Raw genomic sequence first — 21,395 nt, forward strand, 5'->3', positions numbered from 1 at the left:
TGGTGTGAGACAAGGATGTACGTTATCCCCTCTGTTATTCATTATCTATATGGATCACATTATAAAGGAGAATGGTATTAAACATGATATCAGAATTGGAGATGTTAATGTGAGTTGTTTGCTTCATGCAGACGATGTTATACTTCTAAATAAATATGCCACAAGTCTGCAATATTCTCTGACTAAATTGAATAACTGTTGTAATAGATATGGTATGAAGGTGAGCAGTAAAAAGACAAAGACAATGACAATAGGCAGAATCATTGAAAATGTCAACTGTGTTGTGAATGGAGAACCTGTGGAACAAGTAAAACTTTCCAGCTACTTAGGCACGATTTTTAGTGAAGATGATAAATTAAATATGGACATAGACAACAGAATCAATAAAGCTGGCTTGGTAGGAAGTCAATTGAATAAATGGAATAAGAGAAAATTAGTCGGAACACTAAATTAGCTGTATACAAGACAGTGTTTAAACCAGTTTTAACTTATGGATCTGAGAACTGGGTCAGAAGTAAAACATTTGACCAAAGACTAGAGACCGCAGATATGAGAGTCCTGAGAAATATTAGAGGCGTGAACAGATGGCATCAATGGCAATATCATATTAAAAATGAGAATATTAGGAAAGAACTTGACATTGTCAGCATCCAGAAATGCATTAGCAGAGCTAATCTTAGGTGGTATGGTCACTTAATAAACAGAATGGGCGAGGAAAGATTAGCAAAACAAGTGTTCTCTGCCAAGTTGGCAGGAAAACGACCCAGAGGAAGACCAAGATATATAGGTGGATTGATCCGGTACAAAGTGCCTTAGACGATAGAAATATAAGATCTGGTAATGTCTTGGTAAGTAACAGACTGATTTGGAGGAAAATTGTAGATAGAAAGTTAGTAATGATGTAATTTTTTTCATGTGTTACTCTCCTATCCTGTACATCCCTGGAGGGTACATGGCAGGAATTTTATGATGAAGTTTTAGTTGTTCATATCTTATTATGGACTTGTTTGTCCTACTTAATAAATTCATTCTTTGGCATAAGTTCAATGTATTATGGTCTGTTTAAAATTGAGCTGCCTACATTGAATTCAAGCTGCTTAATTCTTTTTTAAAGACTGAGATTTGAATAATAGTATGAGCAGAGTCTCCTTATTTGACTATGATCACTTTATATTCTCAAGGTGGTTCATTTATCTGATGTCAAGGTCTAATGGATTGAAAGAGCACAATAAAATAACGAAACACAGGTGTAATGGTTCCAGTCTTTCATCTCTATCAATTTCTAAGAGATACCTCATTGGGGATGAAGTATGAGAATTGTAATAATATATACAGCACAAAAAAAAATAAAAATAAAAATAAAATTAAGTGAGCAATAAATAAACTGTAAGTCTCAAGTCCTAAGTGGAGATGTGGGAAACTTTCAGAATCTTGAAAAGTTTCACACAAATGCATTTATTAAACATTTTTTAAGCATGCTTTTTTTTGTTCAAGGAGTCCAAGGCATGGTTATCTGACTGTAGATATATTTTGTCGGTTCTTCAAGATAGATGTTGGCAATTTTTCTAGTCTGACCATAATAGAACAAGTTGCAAGAACAAGGAACCATGAATAAACCTGGAACTGAGAGCAGATGGAGTTGATCTTTAGGAGAGCAGATAAGAGCTGCCAGCTTTGTATAATGTTTAAAAGCATTATAGGGATTATATTCAAGTTTTAGCAATTTTTTTCTGAGATGTCCTGGATAAAAATAAAGGGAGTAGTAATTGCATTACTGTAATCTATATGTTGAGAGAGATATGAGATGCAGGGAGGAAAAATAGTCTGTTAATTTTTTTTTCCAACATTGTAGCCATTGTGAAGATGTAATGATTATTATTATTATTCCTGACACCTCCAAGGAGTCCAAAGACTTATCACGGGAGGACACCTACAACTGTCTCAACCACTACACCGAACCTCTACTACGAATCATCTCCACCAACGCCATCTACCGCCCACCTCCACCACAACTAGTATTTTTTGTCTGTAAATTGCGTGATTTACGATTAAAGTAGAATTCAGCTGAGAGAGGTCTTGTTGGAACAGACATCTCATGATTATTATGACACCCTATTGTTTTAGTAGAGGGGATGAAGGAAATGTTTGTAAATTTATCTACCTATGTGGATAGATTTTCTGTAAACAATGAAAGAAAGAGTACCATTAGAAAGATGTCATTACAGTGTCCACAAAAGATGCTGTTGTAATTTTCTTGCTATAGCGTACTGAATTCTGGGGTGTTTACTGTTGTAGTGGAGGAAGAATGAGTAATGTATCTGAGTGATGTGGTTTAAATGGAGAATACATTATCGACATATATATATATATATATATAAGGCAAGGAATATATATATATATTCCTTGCCTTTTCTTGATGTCAAACTGACTCGCTCTTCTGCTGGTAAACTAAAAATATCGATATATAGAAAACCCACACATACCAACAGATATCTGCACAGTCAATCCCATCATTTCCCTCCTCATAAGCTTGGAATAATTTCCACCTTGGGACATAGAGCCCGTTCTCTTCTTGATGATCCAAATGAACTGCTTACAGAAATAAACCATCTGAAAACTTCTTTCGAAGTTAATGGATATTCCAAGAAAATCATTAACAAATTCCTTCTTAATCCTCCCAGACATCACTCAGAAGAAACAAATAGATTCAAAAGCAATATATCTATTCCTTACATAAGTAGTGTTTCACATAAATTAGCAAAAGTTCTAAAAAAATACAATATCAGAACCTTGTTCACTCCACTTCCAAAGATCCGTTCCTTAATTAGCCACCCAAAACCTTGTCATCATCAACTCAAATACCCTGGCGTATATAAAATATTATGTGACTGCGATATTCCTTATTTCGGGCAGACAGACAAATCTGTCGAAATGCGTATGGAAGAACACATGAGAGACATTATTTACAAGAGACAGCGAGCAAGTGCATTATCAAGTCATATCCTCTTCTCGGCTAATCCTAATGATGATAACCAAAGTCACAAAGTCTGCTGGGAAAAATCTACAAACATCTTCCGTTGCAGTGACGAAATAGAGAGAAAAATTGTGGAATCGAGAGAAATCATCTTCAATCCTGTTCATCTAAATAACAACTTAAGCTACAACCTCCCAGATAGTCATTCAGCTGTAATTATGTATTGGCATTCACGTGATGCAGCAAGCACGCACTCTCCCAACAATGCAACAAATGAAAGAACAGCTTCAAATACAACTACAACGTTTTAATGCTAATTATGTATAAAGACTGTCTATGTTGTTCATAGTCTTTTAACCCTCAATGTTTAGTGTTTTTTCTTTTATAATGTCACCTGAAGAAGGCTGTTACAGGCCGAAACTAGTAGTGTGTTTATATTAAAACCTTTTTAATTAAATCTCAGTTCTAGTCATTCAATTTTTTTCATAAAACTATGTATGTTAACTGAGTCAATGATCATTCTGTCATATATATATATATATATATATAAAATCAATACTAATAGATATCCGCCTGTTAGTAATTATCATGCTTCTTAATAATGTGTTATTACGTGACTACATTATTACTAGGACTTGAGCTAACAACATATTTGTCTCTTTCAGAAAGTTCTAAAAAATAAAGAACTATAATTCCACGCTAAGTTGTCATAAAGCTTAATGAGAAAAGCATCTTAAGTTATTCAAAAAAAAAAAAGTCTTCATTAGACACACAACAAAGCATGCTAATAATTTTTTTTTTCTGTTGTATTTATTTTTTTCCATTTTGTTTTTTTCTCTTCAAGTTAAATTGGCACTATCTTTTTAATTCAAGAAAATGTTAAATGTTTTGCTAGATTTTGCTACATTTAAATATCAGTATTTTTTGCTTTTATGCCATCATGTAAGCAGTGTGATGTGGATATGGCATCTCCATTATTCTGAACAGACTGTAAAACTGCTTCAGTTCGACTCTAAGAATATAAATTCTACTTAAAAATTCCCAAACATGAGTTCAAACATGCATTTTGACTGTTTTAACATGGATCGCATACACAGGAGGTATCAGAATATATTAGCACATCAGTGCCATGTATGGGGTGCAGGTGAGGATCGAGAAAGAACTCTATTGACATTTTCCTTTAAGTATTCCATATTGGAATATTGATCAATAATTCCATATTGGTCAGTATTCCATATTGACATATTTCTTTAAGTATTCCACATTTGGAATACTTTAGGTATTCCAAACCTGTATATGTTTGCAAAAATGCCTTCTGATTACCAGTAATAGGTGATAAATTGTTTTTTACCATGATTTATTTATTGTAGTTTGTCTGAAATACTTCACGAGGAAGGCATTTTCAGAGCACAGACGTAGATAGAATAAAAGAAGAGGAGAAGCATTTGGCGTGTTTACAGTTGCACTGAAAAGGGATGCTGGTAGATGCTCGTGTTTTTAACTGACCTTGCAGAAAGTGCTGGAATGATGGTTGCCAATTGTAAAATACCTGTTGAACAGGCAGAGAGCTGAAATGTTGTAATGAGATAGAGGTTGAAAAGAACCTGTAATTCATTACTGTTCAAATTAACAGTTACAATTTAATGGCTGTTAATTGAATAATAAGAATCTGGAGATCATGTATAGTGGACTGAAAGCCACTTTTACATCAATTTTCCTTGGAAATCCATGGTATAGGAAGAGAAAAAAAAGTTGTGTATCTCAAAGGAGTAAGAAGAGGGAATGTTTTACATAATTTTTCTAGAAGGCTTTAAAGGAGGCACACACCTTTTCACAAACAATTACTGGTGTTTATCTGTTCTCAGTTGGAAAGCAAGTATGCTAACCATAAGGCTAACAAAGCTACTAATAGTTGATAAATTCTTCTTTACCATAATTTATTTGTTGCACTATGCCATTGTTAATTTCACTGTTATGCAGTGTTTCTGATTTGCATTTTTTTTTTTTTTTTAATTCAGATATCATTGCTTAAATGTAGATCTATTAAATATAACTTGGTGACTATATACCTGATATGTTTGCAAAAATGCCTTCTGATTACCGGTAATAGGTGATAAATTGTTTTTTACCGTGATTTATTTATTGTTTTGGTAACACATTATGTTAGAATGCTTATATTTCCATTAAGCAGCAATTTTTAAATGTTTTTGTTTATATTGATATAATGTAATAATTCAAAAAAGCATATTTCCTTCATTCGCAAAATTATGCTGTTATATCTCAAGTTTAGATTTTACTGTTTACATTAAAAAGCTCTTACCATTTAATCCAGCTTTGTGATGTCACATTTTAAGTGCAAAATTTATTTTTTATCTGTAGACCAGTATACCATTTTTGTATAATAATACAAAGTAAATATTATTAATTTTAGTAACACATGGATGTATAGTGGCTAGCTTAAAGCTTTACCTGCCTGATGGAAAAGAGGCAAAAGCCAGGTAATCAGTGCATAGCTTGCTTAATTATTTTCTATTTTTTAAAATACCATTCTATGTTTATTAGATATCAGAATCTTTGAGATATAATCCGATATCTGCTTTGAGATTTTGTCACTTTCATTAATACAGTATGGCAAAAGAAAAAAACAGTACTGAATAACTACAACGATATATGTTATGGAGTAAACTGATTTATTAACAAAGAAATATGTGTTTACACATGATGATATATACATCCACATCTATCGGTGGAATCTTGGTCGAATAATGCATTAATGATGTTAGATTACATGCTCGAAATGGGCACCTTATCTTTCAAAACAGGGTTCTTTGTCATCTGGGAGAACAAAGGTTGGGACATCTGCTGGACATATTGTGTAATTTTATCCCTTAATTCATCAAGGTTTGAAGGCAGGTCATAGTGGAATATCCACTCCTTCAACATACCCTAAATGAAGGCATCAAGTGATATGAGATTAGGAGAACGTGAAGGATACAGGAATTCTGTGAACCTCAAAATGAGCCTCCGGAGAAGTGTTGTGATAGACAGGCCTCTAGAACCATGTGATGTGTGACAGTTTGCTTTGTCCTGTTGGAATACCTGTGCACGAAATGGAATGTTTTTTTGCACGACACATCCTATGCAAATCCTGAGTGAAAGGAAACCAGCACATTCTTGATGTAGCATTCGCTATTCAAGAATTTCACAGGAAGAAGGTCACCATGTAGCGACCTTCTTCCTGTGAAACAGTTGCTCTTGGACAAATTCAGGTCTCAAGAAACCTATAGGTTCATCTGTTTACATGACCATTTAGATGGAGATGCGCTTCATCCGATAACCAGACATTATAAAGGAAGGATTGATCTTCATAGACATTGGCCAGCATGTGCACAGTATTCCCACTGAGAAACGTGTGTTTAAACACTGACCCACCTGAATGACATGAAAAGGCACCCAGCTCTTTAAGGTCTCTCTCTCATGACTGCCGTGATTTATCCCAGGTTTTACTGCTGTTTGGCATTGACTGCATTTTGAAGACTGTAACACTTACTCCAGCACATGCCCATGATTCTTATTGATGTTAACAGTTTGTGGTCTTCCCAATTGATTGCCTTTTGTATTGCTGCAGAACACTCCCGGTATGTCAGAACCTCTCGATTAAGGCAATGATGACACTATTGCTTGGGGTATGTTTACGGAAACAATGAACAAACATATCATAGGCTTTTACCATTTGCTCTACCAACTCCGTATGAATGAAAATAATGCTTAACAATACATGTCTTTTCTTCTGTCAACACCATGGCGTAGACTCTACATGTGCTATTCTATTAATGTGCATACAGGTGAGTGGCATATTTCATAGTGCATGTACTGAAGGGAATTTCGAAGTTTAGTACTTTTTTTTTTGAGTGTGTGTCCCGTACTGTATATTTAAAAATAAAAATTTTGGCACATATATGTAATTGCACCTAAGAAAAAAAATGTGTCATGTTCATCATCATCATCAAATTCCTGCCTTGTACCCTCAAGGGGTGTACAGGATATGACAGTACTACATGAAAAAATTACATCATTACTAACTTCCTATCGACAATTTTCCTCCAAATCAGTCTGTTACTTGTCAAGACTCCAACATTATCAGATCTTATATTTCTATCGTCTAAGGCACTTTGTACCGTATCAATCCACCTATATCTTGGTCTTCCTCTGTGTCGTTTTCCTGCCAACCTGGCAGAGAACACTTGTTTTGCTAATCTTTCCTCTCCCATTCTATTTAAGTGACCATACCACCTGAGATTAGCTCTGCTAACGCATTCCTGGATGCTGACAATGTCAAGTTCTTTCCTAATATCCTCATTTTTAATATGATATTGCCATTGATGCCATCTGTTCACGCCTCTAATCTTTCTCAGGACTCTCATATCTGCTGTCTCTAGTCTTTGGTCAAGTGTTTTACTTCTGACCCAGCTCTCAGATCCATAATCAGCAGATACCATAGTATGAGGAACAAACAGCCACATTGCCCACCTTAAGATGTAGAACCTCCTTCCACTGCGATGACTGAGCAATCCTGCAGGGCATCTTTCCAGAAGCATAAAATAGCGATCAATGGGAATTTTGAACCATTCTTCCTGTAGGCCTGTAAATGAGGTCTTGGACTGTTGTAAAGGGACTTTCCTTCACCTCACTTGACGCTTCAGTTCATCCCACAGAATATGGTTGAGATCAGGCTCTGTGGAGACCCATTCAAGTGTCATTACATTCATGTCCACAAACCATGCAGTTACAGCAGCAGCAGCCTTATGACATTGTGCATTGTTTTGCTGAAATAGAGATAGTGGGCATTTCCGTAGAAATACCACAAAGAAAAAAGCATTGTCTAGAATGTTCAGATATCTCTCAGAGTTCAATGTTCATGGCATCACAATCAGAGGTATGAGGCCAAACCAGGAAAATCAGGACCATACCATTACACCGCCACCTCTGAATTTCATAGTTTGGGTTATACACCCCGGTAAGAGATGTTCACAGGACATCTGCCACACCTATTCATCTGCTTGGTAGAGGGTGTAGCGTGATTCGTCGTTCCATAATAGAGCTTTCCAAGCTTCTACATCCCACTGTACATGCTCTTTACACCATTGAAGATGATGCTGCATGTTGGCTTGGATAATGTGGGGCTTGCATATTGCAATCCCACAGTGGAGACCTTTGTTGTGAGCATCAGTTCTGAATGTTTCTGTGTGCATTCATGTTCCAGTCGGTGCCCAGCACTCTGCATTCAATGTATCAGTGGTGGTTTATACATGTTATTCTTCATAGCAACCTATGGTCACATTCAGTGAGTGTGGTGGGTTGTCATGTGCCTATTTAGGTTGGGTGTGCTGTCGTTTGGCTTGTGCAACCCTCATTACAAAATTCATGTCAATCTGACAGCACGATTGCATTTTTATTGATGTATAAAAGTTTTAAGAGTGCGTAGTGCTGTGTGCTATGCACTCTTGCATTGTAGGATTACTCTTAATTGTAAGATAACTTTGAATACTTTAATTTATTAATTAATATAATTTAAATATGGAAAGCGTAAAGGTCAAATGAATAGTAGCTATGCTTCACACGCACTGTTTATGTGTGAAGCACAAAGAGTTTACGTTTCGTGGTGAGATTCGATTATCATTGGCAAATACTAGAGTGTGATATGATTTTTAAATACAGCCATATAATACGCACGGAAAAAGTAATCACTTGGGAAATTATTATTTTTCTGGACTGAACCAAAGAAAGGCTGAAATAATTCATTCTACTTACTTATTATGCATGGGTTCCAACTATAATCATGCAATTCATGAAAGCTCTGGCAGAAAACAGGACATTCAGTACATCGTCGACACTGTTTCCCATTGTAAAAATGGGCAAAAAAAAGCTACAAATTATTTATAGAAATTATAAATATATATTAAAACTTGTCTATATTAGTGTCATAAACACCAATTCACACTTCAAGCATGTAAAACAAATGATACTCAGAAAACAAAAACAGCAACTCAAGACAGATGACAATGTTTAATTGGAGGCGTTTCTCAGAATAACCAGTCACAGCCATTAACGACTTCTGGGTGCTATTGTCTTGGCACACACCCTGCCTTGTCTTCTGGGCCATTTAAAACACTGGAATGCTAAGGATTTGACAAACTATATCATCTGCACATCTGTTTAAAGAGCTCAAAGGTGTCTGTAATTGTGACTGCACACTCAGGAGTCACAAATACAGACATTAAGCAATATTATATTGTGTTGTTTAATTTTAGGAATCACTCAAAGCTAGGAAACAATTAAGTGAGTCTTTAACAGGAATAAATGCAAAAATATAATATCAGTGCTATTGCTATTTTGCAGGTGTGCGTGCTGCATGCCTGCAATATCCACCCCTAATATATATATATTAGGGTTACCAAGTAATTTTATAAACTTGGTTATTTTACTCCTAATCCCAAGTAAGTAAACAGTTAAGTTTGCGCCTGAACGTAGTTCAAGTCTAAAGGTGGTGCAACACCAGGGCAATTCATATATATATATATATATATATATATATATATATATATATATATATAAGTTGAATTTTTGAGTAACTAAAGATTTATTTTAACTTGTATGTTGCATAATGAGCACCTAACACTACATGCTTATAAGAATGATGCATGTCATCCAAATTCCCATTCCATATCCTGTAATGTTACAGGATGGAATGCCTGAAACTTGATTTGTCGATATTTAGACAGTTTTCAAAATTAATATTTTGAGATTTAACTGTACAAATATTTAAAGTCTAAAACATTGATGGAACTAATATTTATGTCGCCTATAGTGATGCATTTTGATTAATAACAGTTGAATCTACTGTTATTAATCAAAATTGAATGATTATTGAATTCAATGTGACAAAATTGATATAGATGAGTGGCAGATGAATTTCATTGTAAAGTAAACATTACTACTTTGGTTGTTAGAGGTAGAAGTATAGCCATGTTTCATTTCTTCTGATTTGGATTCACTTACATCATCTTGACTTCAGAGCAGAGACTGTTTTCTTTCCCCTATTTCTTCTACAGTTATATGAGTAGTTGTTTTCAAGATTATGACAAATTCCACAGAGTTTCAACATTTCTTAATTTTAGTGCTAACTTTAAAACGATTGTTCTACAAATGACTTCCATAGTACTTTGGTAATAGTAGTGTCCTTTGGTTGAAGAGATCTGGGTTCATTTCTTTCTAGGAGGCAATGAACTTTTTCATTTGATTTAGCTGGTCTTGTGCGAAAGTGGCAATTTGTGAAGCCAAGACATTCATGACTCAATGATCTGTTCATAGTCAAGACTGTCACAGACCATTGAGCCTATCTAACATATTAAGGAGATGTGAGTAAATATTAGTATTTGGCTGAAACTAATGAATTAATTCCAACTTTCTGCGATTTTTTTCTTGCTGTCAGATATTATTAAATAATTTAAAAGTTGTTTGCGATGAATAGAATGCCTGCATATTTTATAAGTTCTATATTTATTCCATCTTCTCCAGGGGATTTCCTGATTTGCTTTGTTGTATTGCTTGTTGGATTTCTTGTAATATTATTTCTTCCATTGTATAATTAGTAATAAGCATTATGTCAATATAGATTCATTACTATCTTGCCATAAGTTAGGAGGAAGTTCAGCCAGGTTTTCTCTTTGATTATTTCAAGTTTTACTTTTTCTTTTATCTCCTTACTCGTATTCTTTAGAATTTTGTATGTATTTGGTCTCTTCACTGTAAGATCTTTTTGCAATTTTGCTATGAAGTCTCATGTTTTGCTATTCATTTTTTGACGTGTTTTTTTTTTGTTATTGCTCTTTTGTAATTATAATTAATTTTTGCTTCTAGCGATTTTGTGTTTATCCATTGTTTATATGCTTCTGTCTTATCTTTGATTATTGCTTCAATGTTTTCATCCCAATTTCTTATTCCCTTTCTCCTCTTCCATTTACTATTTGTTCCGAGGCATTCTGTTGCTGCATTTATTATACATTTTTTAAAATTATTCTATTATATCTCTATTCATCATTTCTGTTAATTTGCTCTACTTTTTCTTTTATTCTTTGCAAATAAAGGTATTTGCCACTTTTATCATCCAAAGAGTTGAACTCTAAAAGATTCTTGGAGATTTTCTTAGCGCTGATTTGGTTAATTTTAATCCATCCTGGGGGTTCTTAATTTTCCTTGTAAGAGATAATGATCAGATTCTATTTCTGCACTTCTAAATACCTGGCTATCTAGTATCATATTAGTGGTTTTCCTATTAGCTATTATATAGTTTATTATACTTTTTAGGTTTCTTGTTTCCCAAGTAAATTTATGGCAATCTTTATGCTTGAAAAAAAGTATTTTATTGCATATTGTTTCACCATTTGTTGCTATATTTGTACCTAGTAGTATGTTCCCTACTCTGGCATTAAAATCTCCCATTATTAATAAATAATTTGTGTTTATTGTATATTTTAACTTTTTAGTAAAAGGCATTGCTATCTTCATTCCTCTGGGGCATAGACATCAGTGATAATCAGGAAGCCACAGCTTGTTTGTAATCTTAATTCTAGAATTCTCTCACTCTAGTATTTGTAATGTGTTATTTTTTTAAAAATTGATTTGTGAATAAAAATCATTATTCCTGCTTTTCCTCTTTCTTCCTTTGACTCCACTGTAGATATAGATGTAATTACCGATTTATCTAAAATTTTTTGTTTTTTCTTTGTTTCTGTTATTACTGCTAATTTGATATTTCTTTCTATTAGGGTTTTGTCTATATCTTGTTATTTGTGATAATCCTGACATTTCAAGTAGCAACATTCCATATATTCTTATTTATTTTCATTTCTTTATTATTATTCATTTTTTCCCCTTTCCTTATCCTGCTCATATCTGTTAACCTGTCCAAGTTGTTTTCGAGAGCGACAGTCCAGTTACTTCTTTCTTAAGACATTGGAGTAAGAAAAGATTCAGCTGGGTTGGTTACCAGCTATCTGCAGCCTAGTTTGATGGTGGGACTGCCACCTTAGGGCCTCCAAACTTGTCCTAAGTCCCTTCTCTTGTTTGTACTTGACCAAGCTTCCCACTGGGGGTTAGTACTCAATCTTTCACTTGGTTGCTCAGGTTCAAGGTTCACCACATGGAGGTGAGAGTTGGATTGGGGAGCAGAGGCTAGGTGATCCCACTTGAGAGAATCATATATTGCACATTCCATCCCCTTTGAACTCTGCCAGTGTATTATGTTTGTTAATTGTGTGTGTTCTAATAGCCAGTTTGCCATTTTCCATGATGACTTTGTATTGGGATAGACAGATGAAGCTATAAGAGAGGCAGAAGTATGTGCTTCCAGTATGACTGGTTTAATGCTGTATACACATACCCACCAATCCTTCACTCTTTCCTTGCCACATTATGGGAAGTTCCTTCCCATAATGCATAGTAATATGCATGTGCAAAAGGAAATGCTTTGTATTAATGGATATGAAGGCAATTCATATTTAGCTTCCATATAAAAGTAGTCATTACTTCATATGCAAAATTGGCAAGAATGTGGAAAGTATAAACTCATTCTTAATGGAGAACCTGTAGAACAATAAAATACTTCATCTATTTAGACAACATTTGTAGTGAAGATGGCAAAATAAATATGGAAATGAACAATAGATGAAGTCAAGCTAGTATAATAGGGAGCTATTTGAATAAATTTATATGGATAAGAAAGAAATTAGAACATTTAACTAGCAGTATACAGGTTCAAACCAGTTTAACTTATGGATCTGAGAGTTAGGTTAGAAATGAAGTAGTTGATCAAAGGCTAGATACCATAGATATGAGAGTTCTGAGAAAAATTAAGGGAGTGAATGGATGATTTCAATAGCAGAATCTTACAAAAAAAAATGAAGATATTAGGAAGGAACTTGACATTATTAACATTCAAGAGTGTGTGTGAACAAAACTAACTTAAGTGATTTATTGCAGTTTCTTATGAAGTTACACTTAAGTTACATAAAGGTTTCCGGAACGCATTACTTACGTAACTCGGAGGATGACTGTAATTCATTGAGCTGAGAATTTGACCCTCTGACCAGGCCTTCTGAACTATGCAGTGCAGCCACTATAAAACTTTTATAGCTGTATATTTGAGCATTTCTGTTCAAATATCATCTACTCTAGCTGTGACAGAATGAGATAGGAAATGTTAGCAAAACGAATGTTTTGTGCAAAAATGACAGGTAAAAGGCATTGGTGTCTTTGACCTAGCAGGGAAAAAATTCCATCATTTCACCTAGAACTTGGCCTTCCTCTGGAATGCCAAGTTCTGTGTGTAATGATGTAGGTAGAAATGCCTTAAAATACCAAAATATAAGATTGACATTATTGGAGTCCTGACAAATAACAGATTTATTTGGAGGAAAATTGTTGATAGGAAGGTAATAATAATAATGAAAACTTAATCATGTTGTACTATCATAGTATCTTATAAATACTTTGAGGGCATATATTATGAATTTGATTAATATTGACTCACTCTCACACCAACCTTGTTTATTTTATTTTCTGTCTTTTACATATTAAGCACAAAATTTCTCTTAAAGGCACATGAAAGTTCTCAACTTCATAAAATAATAAATAATAAAAAAAAAAGTATTCTGAGGTTGCTGAGATTCCATTCCCATTGATATAATTTTTATTGCAGTATATTGTTATAATTGTTCTGTTTTATTATTGTATTTATTGTTGTTAATCTGTTACTGTGCCTAATTTATAAATTAAGCTTTATCATATGTATGTATAGGAAAAAAAATACAGTATATATAGGGTTTGGTACTGTCTGCAGTTTCAGGCATCCATGCAGGGGGGGGGATCTTGGAATGTATCCTCATGGATAAGGGGGGGACTACTATATATATATATATATATATATATATATAAAAGCAAAATGTTACCAAAAGTGTGATTTATACAGACTCATTGAGTTCTTTACAGGCCATCTCATTTTCTGTGTATAATCCAAATCCAGTGCTTTGTGAGATTTTGTAATTGTTGTGCAAAATGAAAACTTAATTGTGATGTTCAGTTGTTTTGGATTGCCAGCCGTATTAGAATTAATGGATGTTGAGATGACAGATATGGTTGTTAGATCAACTCATACTTTTTCCTTGTACTCTTTGACAGTCTCATATACAGACTTCATATAGCACTCACTAAATGGCGATCACTTCCTAATTCAAATGTCATGTATACACTTGTATCCTGAACCATTGAAGATTGAACCAATGCCTACATAACTACTTCTCTCCTATCTCTGAATTCTCTTAACTTCAAGTGGTAATACTCCCTTAGTGATTTGATTCACTTGGTATGAATGAACACATTCAGTTATTAAATATAAACAGTAGTGTTTGAATTGGTTAAGAAATAATTCCTTCTTTTTTGAGCCATAATGTCTACAAAAAACAGTGAAAGTGAAAAATCAAAGATGTGAAGAAAAAGCATTTTGCTGGATTGCATGTGTTAAGACATTTAGAAGCAGGTGAAAGTCAGCTGGCTGGTCTAGGTTGCTTCCCCCCCCCCCCCTTTTACACAAACTTGCCATAGAAATCTTGTCCAGAATGCTCAGTGAAGACAACACATACAGTTGAGTTGATAGGAATAAATTGCATTACTTGAGATTGTCTGTCAGCAAGACATGTATCCTCCAAACCACTCCACTCCACTGGCACCTTCCCAACTGGGAAGGTGCCAGTGGAGTGGAAAGAGGACAAAAAATTCCATTGCATAAATTCTAAGGAGGCTCTAAAACAGAAGTAGCAAATTATAGGCCAATCAGCATATCAGGAGTAAGTACTTGTTAAGGAATTTGAGACAGAATTCAGGATTAGGTTGATAGGAATATGATACTCGATAAGTAATTTGATTACTTTTTTCTTATTACTTTTTATAATCAAGTGACAATGGAGTTGGATAAGGGAAATGGCTACTCGGTGATATTGCTACACTTTGCAAAAGTATTTGACAAGATTCCACATAGAACTCTATTGTATAAATTGGAGCCAATAGGGATGGATGTGAATCTAGTGATTTGGATTAGAGGGTGGCTGATGGACAGATATCAAAGAGTGGTTTATGGAGGAGTTGAGTCCAGGAGAAGGCAAGTGACCAGTGGTGCACCACAGGGCTCAGTACTTGGTCCTCTGTTGTTTATTTTGTATATCAATGATATAGGAAATATTCAGTTGTTTGCTGACAATTCTAAACTGTGAAAAGCAATGGTCAGTGAAGGTGATGCAGAGATCCTGCAGGAAGACTTAAAAGACTAACAGTATGAACAAAGGTAAATAGCTGCTAGTTTAATGTGGCCAAGTATAATATGTTGCACTTTAGGAAGACATCAGAAGCTGTATGCTGTATTGATGGAACTGAACTACAGGAAACTGATGAGGCTAGGGACTTTGGTGCAGGGAGTTAAAGTTTAGAGGCATACTGTGAAGATAATGAAAACAGCATATCAGATTACATTATTGTTGAAGAACACTCTAATATAAAGTTATTGTTCCCCTATATAAGGCTTTAATAATGCCATATCTGACTACTGCACACAGATCTGAACTCCTGGATTCCACGGTGAAGTTGTGAAGAGAATCCAGAAGCAAATAGCAAAGATTGTGGTGGGTCTGTGGAATGCTTCCTAAGTTTTTTGCTTGGAGGTTGGTGAATGGATTGCCAGAGGTGGTTGTGGGTACTTCATCAGTGAATGAATTTAGGGAGAAATATGATAAATATTGTGTAAATGAGGGGCTATCTCCAACAGTGAGCCTTCTGACTCCATGGAAATACCTGTATAATAATAATATCTTCTATATATTTAAAATATTTTACCTGTTTTAGTTTTCTTTTTCTGAGTAACATCAGCTGCTGTATCCACGTGGTATTTTTAAAATTCATCTGCTAGTTCTTTTTTCCATATATCCTTGAAAAAAGTTTTTATTACTCCAACACACGAAAGGCGGAAAGGTCTGTAGTCATAAATGTTGTGTGTGGGCAGGGGTCAGAAATAGAGTAATTTGTTGATATCCTTCTTGAACTGTTAGAGGTTATAGTCCTTTGGAAATGCTTCACTGGTGAGCCTGTTCCATAGAATTGAAGTGGATGAAATGAAAGATGACTGAGAGTAGCAGGTACAGTGAGCATGCAGTTTGACTGTAAAAGGATATTGAGCACCTCAAGTACTTGTAGATCTGACAGAAATGGGAAGCATATAATGGATGATAGTTCTGCTGAACATTGGCCTTGGAAATATTTGCAGAAAAGATACAATGCCAAACCTGATCTTCTGTGGGAAAGTGGCTGAAGAGTCCATAAGAAATGTGCCATTAATCAACTGAACTGCACTTTTCTGAACAGCATCAAGTATTTTTAGGGAGGTCTTAGGTGCACCACCTCAACCATGAGAGCAGTATTTCAAGTTTTGCGGGATTTGAGATTTATACAGAATAAGTAACTGTTCAACAATACTGGCTTAAGTGGAAAAAGATGCCAAGTTTTTTGGAAGATATGATTATGCCAGGAATGGTTTGTAGTAAGAGTTAGTCCAAGAAAAGAGAGAGAGGTTTGGTTTTGACTGTCAATTGAGCATTATCAAAAGTAAATGAAGAAAATCTGGGGTCTTTTTTTTTTTTTTTTGTAAGAAAACAAACAAAACTGTGTTTTGGAAGCATTGAAGTTGACTAGGTTATTTTCACTCCAATCAAGGAGACTATGGAGATTAGTATTCAGTGTGCCTATTACAAATGATCTTGAAGTTTAAGATGTTTGAGCACTACAAGGCCTGTCATATGAGTAGGATGAGTGGAGTGTGCTATCATGAGCAAAATTATATATAGGGTTTGTTGTTATCTAGAGCAGGTCATTTATACAAATCAGAAAGAGGATGGCTGAAATGAGTGACATTGACAGACTTTTCTTCAGACTTTTGTTAATGTCAATTAACAAAAGGTAGAACTATATAGCTATCAACCTCTTCAAAAGAGGTTGATAGCTAGATAGTAGACATTTATCACCCTTTTTTGCTAACTGGTTGTATATAGACTTTCTTTCATGCTATTGCAGGATGCCAACTGAGTACAGTTTAATGAATAGATGACAAGAAACAGGTGTTAGTTCAGGAGCACATCTCTTAAACACAGTTGGTGGAATTCAACCACTACTAACTGCCTTTGTGGTATCCAAGTTAATCAGGATTCTAGTGGAAGGTCACCATGAAGATAATTTGCCTTGGTCATCTGCAGAGGAGTTGGAAGAAAAGAATGAAACCAGGACATAAGCCTTATTTTTAGGTGATGTTACAATGCTACCATTAGGTGAGATAGAGGAAGCAGAACTGATGGCAAAAAGTTGCACTCAATAGCTTTGGCGAGAGACCAGAAGGTGCAACTGCTAGTAACACAAGCAGTGAGTTTATTACATTTGTCCTTTTAATGATGATTTTACAACTGTTGTGAGTGGCTGTGTAGGAAGTTGGTGTTTTGGTCTCAAGCCACTTGTGAGCTGTTTGCTTTTCTTGGAGAACCATGGTTTAGATATGGGTTGGCAGATTATTTTTGTAACAAGTATCTAGATCAGAAGAATAAAAACAGTAGTCTGACCCTAAAAAGGGAGTAAAAGTCACATAAATCCTCTTATTTGGCATTGTTAATGCTATAGTGGCCAAATTACTTTTATTTGTTTAGTCCATATATCCTTTAATTCATGCTTGCATGTTTATTAGAAGATATGCTTCTATTTGAATCATTTCAGTATATTGAAAGTGAACAGTAAGTATTTCTAGAAATTCATTTCTTATATATATACTTGATCAATTTCAGAATTGCAACATATTTTTGTATCATGAATGACTCAGAAGGGCTAATCCCTTTCTAGTCCATCATGATCGTTTCCATAGTTTCATTCAGTTCAGTATGTTTCTTTTTATCTTTTTTTTTTTTTTATAGTCCTTCAACGGCAGTTATACCCACTATGCCAGAGGTGTCAGTTACTTCCCAAGAACTTCACCAGTTATCACAATATCTTCAAGTAAGGCATTTCTATTTATTATTATTATTATAAGTAATCTTAATCTTTTTTAGCTCCTTATTTGCAGTTTTCTGCATAATCTAATTATTGCATTGATAAATATAAATTTTAACTGTCTGCAAAATGGTGTAATCAGATGTTGTGGATTGGGTTATTTCTTTGGGAAATTCAAGTGAATAGGAATATTATTATTTTTAGAAGAGTGAACAATAAATCTTCTAAAAATTTTACAAATGACACAATTGATGTGATGAGTTTAAAAAAATTAAGAATAAATACCATTCTTAAGTTTATTTCTCCCAATTTTATTTAATGTGAAATTTATTTCAGGAATTTTATTTATGATGGCTAATGAAAATGTAGGTGATTTTGTTCCATCTCTCCATAATGAAGATTTTTCAAAACTTTCTAATTTGAAAAGATTAATCTATACTGTTAATAGTTATCCTCAAGAAAACATTGAGATATTTTTTGAAACTGCTGAAACAAATTGGTAAAATGGTCAGATACTCAGTTGTTACTTATTCTTAAAGAAAAATTAAGGAAAAGCTAAGAGATTTGTTCACAGTTCCAGAAGGATGAGGCAGGCTGTTGATTATGCAACATTTAAATCTCTAAAGGGACTTTTCCAAGAAAATGGACATTGGTTGTAATCTCTGGAAAATTTACTATTGTGTTCTAGGCACATAATAAACTGTATCTCAGTTTTATGATAGGCTCACTGACAACCATATATGAATTTGAGGTGTGATTTCTTAGAAAGATTTTTTTTTTTTTTTTTTTTTTTTTTCCAATTTGGAAATAGCTTCAAACCTGAATTGAAAAGGAGTGCTCATAAAAAAGGATATTGCTACAATAGAGCAAGCTTTAGATTGCATTAGATGAAGAGAATCTGATGAAGAATGTTAGTCTCTCACATGGCAAGAGTTTCATCCAGCTGAAACAGTTAATCTTCATAGGATTCTAAATCTTCAGAAAAGCTAGAAAATAGGGATTTTTCTTCATCTGCCTTAATTAAGAAGGAAATATCAACTCTGAGAGAGGACTTGGAGGAAAAGATGGATGAAAAGTTTGGATCTCATAAAACATTTAGGGCAGCTTCTGTCAGTAATTGAAGATCTTAAAAGAGCTCAAGAAAAAAGAATCTGAACAATCTTTTGCTGAGGGCAAAAGTCAGCAACTGAAAAAGAATAATATAATGAAAAGGGCCATGTGTCAAGATTTTGTCCAGCAGATTTTTCAGAACTCCATAAATCAGATGCAAAATCTGATTTATTTTCTTCTAATGCATGTAAGCAAAAAGAATTCTAATTTAAATCTGTTACAAACTCCTAAGTCTCAGAAACATTATTCATAGAATAGCAAGAATAGCATTTCAATTCATACTTCCAATCCTAAATGCTTGACTACCCTAGTATCTGTTAACTCAGAGCTTCTGAATATTGCAAGTGAAATAAATTTTTATGAATTCCATGCAAGTTACTTTTACTGGATTCTTATGTTATAATATGGATTTTTTTTTTTTTAGATGATAAGGGATAGCTTACAAGGGGAAGCGAAATATTTAGAATCATCTCTGATTCTGAAATATCTTTAATCAAGAGAGTGTAACTAGAGAAGTCTTAATTGCTGATAATGAATTTCCAGATTTTGAATTGATATTCTGTTGGTTATGAAACAGCACTTATAAATTGCTAGGTGTTGAATACAAAAATCTTACTTATAAATTTCCATTTTCACAATCAAATGATTCCTCTACTCCTCCTTTTATGTCTTCAGATTGCCAAGAGATTTTTTATTCTTGAAAAAGATGATGCTTCATCTGATGCATCTAAGAATTTAGATTTTTGTGACAAATTTGTTGAGAGAACACTAAGCCATATTTCTTCTGAAGAAGATAAGCTGTTGTCTCAACATTTTTAAGGAGATCATTCAATAAATTTGGTACATTATTTACTAGTAGGATATCCAATTTTTTTCAGAAACAAATCTGGTAGATCATGCTGTTCAAGATTAATTCAGATAAATCAGTTTTTCTGAGACAGAATCAGACACTACTTAAGTATGCTGAAAAGTTTAAGCAGCTCATACAGGACTGTTTGCAGGCAGGAATTATTCAACCTTTAAAAAGTTTGAATTGTGGACTAGCCCATACGTTTTGTTAGCAAAACCAGATGGAGAGCTCAGATTTGTCTCAGACTTGCGAGCTGTAAACAAAGTTAGAGAGCCTATAAACTTCCCTCTTTTTACTAACAACAGTTATTAGCATCTCTTGAAGGAAAATAAACTTTCAACATCTCTTGAAGGAGCTTCAGTTTTCTCAAAGTTAGATTGAATAGCAGATACCACCAGATCCCTTTGAAGACAGGCATTATTTTGCCTTTACAATGTCATGGGATAAATATCAGTTAACCAGAATGCCTCGGGGTTCATGAAATTTAGCTCAATCTTTTTGGGCTTTCATGAATATGGTTTTGGCTGTTATGTTAGGAAAAGGAATAATTTTTTCAGAATGACTTACTTGTTTATTCTTATAGGATTGAGAGTCACTTCAGTTTACTGAAATTAGTTATCTCCAAATTGCATTAAGTAAATTTAAAGTTAAAACCTTCAAGGTGTCAGTTTTTCTTGAGTGAGGTTTTGTATCTTGAGCATATTATAGACCATAATGTAATAAGACCAGATAAGGAAAATGTATCTTCTCTTGATTCATTTAATACTTCTTAGACAGAAGTTTGAGGGAATTTGTCAGATCAGTAAATTTCTCTGCATATCTCAGTCCATTGACAGCTCTTACCAAAAACAGAGTGAGATTTATGTGAGGAATTAAGGAGCAGAAGATTTTTGAACATTTAAAGCAAGTGCTCATAAATCCTCCAATTTTAGCTCATCCAAAGCTGGGAGAAACATTTTATATCTCATCTAATGCATCATATGATTGTATTGCTGCAGAAGGAAGCTGAGGGATTTAGACCAATAGTTTTTCTCAGCAGAAAGCTAAATGGCGACAACTTAACTACACAGTGATTTGAAAAGGAGACAGTGACAATTATTTTCCACTGAGGAAACTTAAATATATTTTATATAGTCAAGACATTGAGGTCAGGAGTGATCATAAGCCATTATCCTTTTTAAACTACATAGATAAAAATCAAAGAATAATTAGGTAAGCTTTGGAGATACAAGAATTTAATATTAAACTTAGTTGTATCCCAGAAGTTAAGAACTCAGTGGCAGACTGTCTCTCAAGATCATGTAGATATTGAAGAATATGTACTTGATAAAA

General features: G+C 34.1%; 1 protein-coding gene across 3 annotated transcripts in view; it reads left to right on the top strand.

Moving 5' to 3' along the window:
- Positions 1–21,395, top strand: part of Slmap (Sarcolemma associated protein) — a 545,241-nt gene that overhangs the window by 49,425 nt on the left and 474,421 nt on the right. For all 3 annotated transcript variants that reach the window (XM_090409867.1, XM_090409869.1, XM_090409868.1), the window contains exons 3-4: positions 5,406–5,472; positions 18,028–18,109. In XM_090409867.1, the coding sequence (XP_090265993.1) occupies positions 5,406–5,472; positions 18,028–18,109 (149 nt within the window). The remainder of the gene's footprint in view (positions 1–5,405; positions 5,473–18,027; positions 18,110–21,395) is intronic.

Source organism: Typopeltis vanoorti, chromosome 20 (genome assembly GCF_054136105.1).
Source record: "Typopeltis vanoorti isolate ZY-2024b chromosome 20, IOZ_Tvanoo_1.0, whole genome shotgun sequence".
Classification (NCBI taxonomy): Eukaryota; Metazoa; Arthropoda; class Arachnida; order Uropygi; family Thelyphonidae; genus Typopeltis; species Typopeltis vanoorti.